The sequence below is a fragment of the Eschscholzia californica genome, unplaced genomic scaffold, assembly GCF_041429995.1.
Source record: "Eschscholzia californica isolate CP2 unplaced genomic scaffold, dmEscCali1.0.p SCAF_6, whole genome shotgun sequence".
Classification (NCBI taxonomy): domain Eukaryota; kingdom Viridiplantae; phylum Streptophyta; class Magnoliopsida; order Ranunculales; family Papaveraceae; genus Eschscholzia; species Eschscholzia californica.
The window spans coordinates 22,004,005-22,012,176 of NW_028238483.1; the positions used below are offsets into that span (position 1 = coordinate 22,004,005).

The 8,172-nt window shown below is 31.5% G+C and overlaps 1 protein-coding gene across 1 annotated transcript; it reads left to right on the top strand.

Moving 5' to 3' along the window:
• The first annotated feature begins 335 nt into the window (after positions 1–335).
• LOC147532470 (uncharacterized) lies at positions 336–1,186 on the top strand. The gene has a single exon (XM_086649427.1). It carries the CDS (start codon positions 467–469, stop codon positions 941–943), a length of 477 nt encoding a protein of 158 aa, XP_086505553.1. The 5' UTR covers positions 336–466; the 3' UTR covers positions 944–1,186.
• Positions 1,187–8,172: the final 6,986 nt, after the last annotated feature.

The following is an 8,172-nucleotide window of genomic DNA, read 5'->3' on the forward strand; positions in this document are numbered from 1 at the left end:
TGTCAAAAAAAAAAAATGCATTAGTTTTTAATTGAAAAATATCTAAATTAAATAATACTTATTTTCAAAACTTAAATTGTACCCAAAAATTTAATGAGTACAAGAATTCTTTTTTCATGTTTATTTTGGTAAGAGACTACCCATATAGTCATCATTACATAGGAATATTTGTCTATAAAATTCTTCACTTTCAATGTAACTTCATTTTGTGAAGAAGTCTATTCTTCTCTTCAAACCCCTTTAAAATACACAACAAACTTTGTATCCATCCCAAACTCACACGATTGACCTACATCCTCTCTTTGTCTCCCTCTCTCTAAAAATCCATCAACCCCAACTCTATTTAATCCTTCAAAACCTCCACATCTCTTCACTTCTATCTCTTTCTCTACAAAATTAAACTTCAATCCACTACCTCTGTTTTCCCTAATTTCTACTAGGAAGTCTAAAAAATAAAAAGAAGATTATGGGTGGCAAGAAAGTAAGCAACAATGAAAGCATGCTAATAAGGTGCATCAAGAAACCTTATAGAATTTTATGCAAAGCTAGAGACATTTATATTGAGAAGATGCTTGATTGTGCAGGAACACCCTCCTACCCTGCCGGTGCAGTACCCAATTTACCAAAAAGTTATAGTACTAAAAGTTCATCATCAACAAGAATGAGTGATATAGGTGATGAAGATTATAGAGAATTAATTAGAGCTGCTTCTCAAAGAGGATTAAAGAATAAGATCAATATAAATACTGAATTGCCATCTACTAATACGAATTCAATTAATCCTCAATTACCCAGAAGTTTTACAGTTGGAATTGGAAGAATTGATGAAGATAAAGCTCTTGATTTTGATGAAAATATTCAAGTGAATACAGAATCAATCTACCCAAGAAGCAAAAGTTATGCAGTTTCATCTAAAAAGTCTACTAATACTTTCTTCTCTTAGAGAGAGAAAAATACTTCATGGCAAAGGATAAAGGTGATGAAGATCAATTCCTCTCTCTCTCTATTGAAATCTTAAAACTCTTTTGTGTATATGTATGTAAAGAGGGCATCATAAACTTGAATACTGGATTTGATCTTCAATTTTTCTTTTGTGAATTTGGTTGTTTTAGTTTTGCTTTCATAATGGATAATGATCTTTCAATTTCTTTTTATCTTTCACCTAGAAAATAATCTTTCAAACTTATATCTTCATTTTTTTTTAAATGTCAGCATACTTTAATACGTACGAACGACTTGATGAAATTCATTTTTCTCTATTTCTTTTGATAATATTTTCCATTTATAACTCTAAGGCAAAATTAAGTTTGAGTTGCTTAAAATGTTTATTTGTGTTTTGTCTTGGTTTCATTTGATTGAAAGTTTGAAACTAACAAAACCCAGTCAAATACCAAGCATGAGAAAAAAAGTCAAACAAATTAAGGTGGTTTATATTTATTTATGTTTTAGTTGTGATATCTAATTCATTTGAAGGACACATTCAAACTGATTTTTAGTTTATTTGATTTGGGCGCATTTAGAAGACTCCCCTCAATGACTCCATGTTATTCTGTTTAGTAAAAGCAAAACATGTTTTGTACTTATGGGTAGAGAGATTTAGATCAATAAGCATGATTTAGTGTACTTACATCCCACAAGTAACTCGAACTATTTGTGGATAAATTCAATGGTTTCATAGGAGTCTAATTTGAACAATAACAGATGGCCAGGCAGGTTTGTCAACAGCCACGATGGACTAGCAGACTAGCTAGGGTGAAACATTTTCTTTCTGAAATTGTAACCTGGGGTGTAACAATTGCGAGAAATATTAGAGAACAAGAAAATCTAAACATACTTTACACAAACATCCTATGTAGCTTGCCGTGATTCGTTGTCTAGTGAATTATAATCATCAAAATCACGAATCACAGCAAGCCACATAGAATGTGTTTTTAGAATATGTCTGGATTTTCTTGTTCTCTATCATTTTTGAACAATTGCGGTCAATCACTTGTTGGAAGTTGGCCGGATATCATCATCAAAAATAGGTGATAGTGACCTGCAAACTCCACCAACAAGGTGAACTTTGTCCCTTCATTTTAAGTATCACTTCAAAACTCCTTTTTAAGAATTAAATTTGATATATATTCGGTAGATAAAACAGATTTCATCCCTCACTCCCGTCAGTAAAGTATAAGCTCAATTTGCCACAGCTTAATTCTTCCTACCAAGCTCTCCCATGTGTTTCGACTTTCAACCAAAAAAAAAAAACTCCCATATGTGTTAGTGGTATTATATTATTATTATTATTATTATTATTTCAACTTATCATGATCTTACCTTTAATAATGTTAGGTACGTTAATGATTGAAAGGTTACTTTAAGAGTTATTTCCCTAATGGCCCCCAACTTTGTGACCAGCTTCCCGCCTGGCCCCCCTAAATTAGCAAAAATACCCATATAGCCTCCTTTTCCGTTATCTTTAACTGCCTGTTACTCTCACTCCTCCTCCTCATTTCCTCTCTTTGCCAAGTCACCTACAATGCCACATCATCATCTTCTCCGGCCGGGGTCGTCGGCCGGCGACATTCAAATATTTAAAAAAAAAAAATTATTTTCTCTCTCCTCTTTCTCTCTCTAGAAATTTTTTTTCCTCACTCTCTCTCTCTCTCTAAAACTCCGAAGTTTTAAAGAGAGAGAGGGTGAGGAAAAAAAAATTTTCTAGAGAGAGAGGAGAGAGAAAATAATTTTTTTTTTTTAATATATGAAGGTCGCCGACCAGAAATTTGGCCGGCTGGCGATCGATGCCGGAGAAGATGATGATGTGGCCGTGATAGGTGACTTGGCAGAGAAAGAAAATGAGATGGAGGAGAGAGAGTAACGGACAGTTAAAGATAACGGAAAAAGGGGGCCATATGGATATTTTTGCTAATTTAGGGGGTCAGGCGGGAAGCTGGTCACAAAGTTGAGGGCCATTAGGGAAATAACCCTTACTTTAACCTATCACCCACCGACCCTTGTATATATTTTAAGGTAGTACATGTACATTACATCCAAAATCAATTTTTTTTTTTTTTTTGTTGAACTTACATCCAAAATCAATTGATTCTAAAAACTGTAACCTTATTAAGGGTTTTAACTTCAAAATATCACTACGATAGACCATCTTTTGATGTCGGGGTTGGACATTCTTTCTTAAGTCTATGAGGTCGAAAAATCGAGTCTCAGTGAAAGCAGTTTGTCATCAAGACTCATCCCATTTAATTTAGTCAATAAATAAAGTAAAGGTACGAGTAAATGGACTTTCATGCCCCCTAAGATGGCCTTAAGAGTCTTTACATGGCCTTTAGGGCCCAGATTACTTAGCGGTTATAGTGTTTATCCAAATTCATGATGTAGTGCCTATTATATTCATGGGATATCAACATCATCGAAATGTAATGACTCTTGGAGTCTAATCTCAAAAACAAAATATCACTACCATAAAGTAATGAATTAAATATACTCACAAAATTTATCATGATTAAGTTATTTGTAGTTAGGCACAACAGACTGTGGCGAAGCCAGAAACTTTTATGAGTGGGGGGACCTCTTTGTTATAGGTAATGAAAGAATTCCACAATACACGATAAAGCTAGAATCGAAAAGCAAATTCTTAACAAAATTTTATTTATAGTTTAGATATTCCGTGGTAATTTTGATGTATAACAATCAATCTCTAATTTTCTCAATATGAATCAAGGATATTTCCTCCAACTGGATTCCCAAAATATACTGAAATAAAAAACAGGAAGGGATGAAGAGATAATGGTGAAGATTAAGAAGAACGATGCTAGATGATGAAGAGGAAGTAATTGTAATGGAAGAAAAGATGAAGATTAAGTTTTCTTTCTAATAACACTAGGGTATATCCCGTGCCCTAGGGCACGGACACTTGTATCAATCAAATGTTACGAAATTCATTGTTATATTTCATTGGGAGAGAGATTTTTATTAATTATTTTTTTTGTTTCTTTTCTCTTAAATTAGTTATTATTTTATTGAGAGAGAGAAAGAGATTTTAATTTTTTTTTGACCCTTGAAATTTATTTTGTTTCTTTTTTTTCTTAAATTAATTATTTTAAGAATAAACCACCGTAGCCCAAACTAACGTCAAGATATTGTGGTACAAACTAACGTCTGACTGACAAATTAGACTCACATTTTTAGTCATTTATTTTATAAGTAGTTTTTGGTAGAGATGGAAAAGAATTTGAAATATACTTGCAATAGCTCATGACCATCATGTCAAATACTCAACAAAGTCTTTATTTCAAACCACCGTAGCCCAGGTCAGATGAAAGAGATACATAGAGAAAGAAACTTCTATACATTTGAAAGAGCTATCTATTACTTTAAAACAAATTGGATACTATGAGTACAGACTACAGAAGTAACATGTAAACCAAACCTCAATAAATTAAGAAAGTAAGACAGTCATGGTATTATCCAAATTATTTCAATAGGTAAAGACTACAAACAAAGGGTTTAATTTTTAGAATAAGTATTAATCAGCAAAAGAAATAAAAAAAAACCAATAACAAATTTTACTTCATTTGACTTCAGAAAAATACAACATGCTCCTAACATGGTGTATGTGTACAACTACGTCAAGACTTATCTCAGTTTAATATCTAACAGATTACCGTGAATGATTAATTTAAAACAAATTAAGTAAAGCAATTATTTGGAGGAAAGATTATTAATGTTTAAAATATTGAAGTATTGAGAGCAATCCTATGTTAAATATCGAATAATCCAAAACAAATCTTGAGACTGAGCATTGTCGAAAAAATGTACTCATGGTACTCACGCAATCAATAGATTATTTTTCGAAAGAAGAAAACTATCATACCTACATTATAATATAGACTATTCGGATGTTGTCACATTGATATGAGATCTCTTGCGTCAAAGTAGAAACAGATAAGATAATGATATCACAATCAAAATCGAACAATATAGTCTCCTCAATTTGATTTATGGGGAGGTAACTCTTAAGAAAAATCAAAAAACAAAAGAAGTCCATTACGAGCTAGTCCCTCGAATTAAAAGAATAAACGTAGATGTATTTCGTGACATAAAAACATATCCTTTGAAAATAGGACAAATATTCGATGAATGGAACAACAAAAGAAGCAATGTGGTAATTTGAGAGCAAACAACTTCATGCTAATTTGAGAAAAATTACAAGCATATAATGGGCAAGTCATAGAACTAAGCCTTTACCATCTTTGAATTGGTTGTGTTTGAGATGTTGGGATGTTGTTGGTTGTCACTGAATCCGAGCTGAAAAATAAAAGACCTCCAAAGGGTATGGATTTTCAACTCCACAAACATACGGCTCCAAAATTTGTTTATCAATTTGAATAGCTCTTCCTGTAACAATGAAACAAATAAGAACACATATTCAAAATTACGAAACTAATAACCATCAAACGTCTTAATCGATATACATAAGTTTTTCGCTTAACAAACTGAGATTACCAAACTAATAACCCATTAAAAATTGTATGATTTACAAACATAGATTTTTTTTTTACTTAGGTTTGACAACATGTGGGGGAATTGGTGTTTAGAGTAGAAATTAAGTCACACGTCTAGAAGATTTACTTGCCGATTAGTTAGTATAAACAGAAATTACCATGTTAAACTACCATCAATTATATGGCAAGGATCTCGGAAAAATCAGAAATTACTACTTTATATATATATATATATATATATATATACTATTGTTAAGATATTTTAAACATGGAATGAGATTCGTTTAACAGTGAAACATAAATTTGTATACTATAATTAAGATATTTTAAATATTTCTAGAAGGAAAAGGATCTCGTTTTCCTTTTGTAGTTTTAAACCGGACAAAAATTTCGGCCAAAGGTGAGAGATCTAAGGGTTAATCTATATGATCCAATGATGATGATTAAATCTGGTTCAAAATGAACATTCTTTATGATTTGGATCGTTGAAATAGAAAGGACTCAATTATAAATAACGAAGGGTCTCTAGATAATATCTCGTGCCCTAGGGGCTAGGGCACGGACACTTGTATCAATCAAATGTTACGAAATTTGTTATTATATTTTATTGAGAGAGAGAGATTTTTATTAGTTATTATTCTTTTGTATTACTTTTTTGTTTATTTTTTCTTAAGTTAGTTATTATTTTTCTGAAATTAGTTATTTTATTTCTAAGAATGAAACGATTATTGTTTTTTAAAATAGGTAACTTTATTTCTACGAAGGACTATATCTTAATTTTTGAGAAGGGCTTGTAGACAATATGCATAATTAAATAAGGATGTTTGTCCCAGTCATCGTTTTCCCTTCTGTTTTATATAATAGATAATTTTATTGAGAGAGAGAGAGAGATTTTAATTTCTTTTTTAACCCTTGAAATTTATTTTTTTTTTTTTTTTTCTTAAATTAAAATTTTTATTTCTAAGAAGGAAAAGATCATTATTTTTTAAATAGGTAACTTTATTTCTACGAAGGACTATATTTTAAATTTTGAGAAGGGCTTCTAGACAATATCCTTTATTAAAAAAGGATGTTTGTCCCAGTCATCGTTTTCCCTTCTGTTTTATATAATAGATGTTTATTAGAACAAAAGTCTAAAAAAGACAATTTTGAAATTCAAAATACAAGTCACCAAACAATAATTTCAACTAACTTAAGTAGTAGATATTTTAGAAAAAAAAGTGCAAGTAATAGAAATTTTCTAGGAAAAAAAGAATGTTGTGTGGAGGACTCGATCCCTTGACCTCAATATTAAAACATAATCACTTCACCAACTAAGCTAGGGAATTGTGTTTGAAAAATGGAAATATATATATTTATATATATATATATCTAATATAGCGGCAAATGTCGCATAACATTAACGAGCCACGTTAGGGCCGTGGGGGCCTGCGCCCCCACGGGCCCCTATGTGGGCTCGCTCTGTCAACAGTAATTTTACTTTAACCCAATAAACGGTTGTTCATTACATACTTAAAACTCCATGGTACTTATTTATGGTTTATTTTTCTTTCTACTTAATCATATAATTTTGTGATTTTTTTCACTGACGTTTTAAGGAAATAAAAAATTCGGGAGTACAAAAATTTAAAGAAAAATTGTGAATTTTGTCAAATTTTCTGTGGTATAAAATTTTAAAGAGAAACATCTTCCTCTACAAAAATAATCATCATCGAGTTTCATAAAATAGATCTCGTTTGATGAAATATTAAGGGTGGTTAATTTTTGGTGGAAACACAAGATTACAATTTATTTTGCTTCCCCCCAAAATTTTTTACTCCGAGAAGTTTCTTTATTTCACCAAAACACCAATCTTGTGAATCTGGTTTGAAGTGCCAATTGACTGTGGTAATGGCAGGTTGGTGGTAATGGTCGGTTGGTAGTAACATTGGCTCACTGGAGATGGTTTATAGAGAAAACAAGAGAATTGTAGGAACCCATTTTCGCTAGCTCCAAATCACAGTGCCAGGTATTGTACGCTCAAAATGGAACATTTTACTAAAGATAGCCTGCAGGCCACAGGCGAGGCGGATTGCAGGCCACTGGTACCGAAGCCTCCATGCAACACATCATATCAAAACGACCAAGTTCGGACTTGGGACAATAACTAAATAGGTCTAAATAATATTGAAAATGAGTAGATAAACACAAAACATTTGATAATTATTATTCAGGTAAAAAAACATACAAAGTCTAAAATACCCTTTTGTCATTTTGTGTAAATAATTTTCTATTTTTTTCTTTAAATTTGAAATCTATATAACTTTTTCTTGAGATGTCGGATTTCTATTAAATTTATATATTTAGAAATTATTTTTCATTAGCTTTCTAACAAGATCCACTTTCGATACTTTTTTTTTCAAATAAATAATTCAGGAAAAAACAACGTTTTTTTCTTCTGCAAACCAGTTAGCAATATTTTTTCTTGAAACTGAGTTTGCAATATCTTTTCTGCAAACTGATTTTTTCAATATTTTCTGCACACCAATTTTTGCACTATTTCTTCTGTAGACCGAATTTTTGCAATATTTCTTCTGCAGACCGAGTTTGCCATATTTCTTGTACAAGCTAAGTTTGCTTTCGCAATAGTGCAAACTCAAGAAACGTCGGATACGATTTTAGAGTCCCC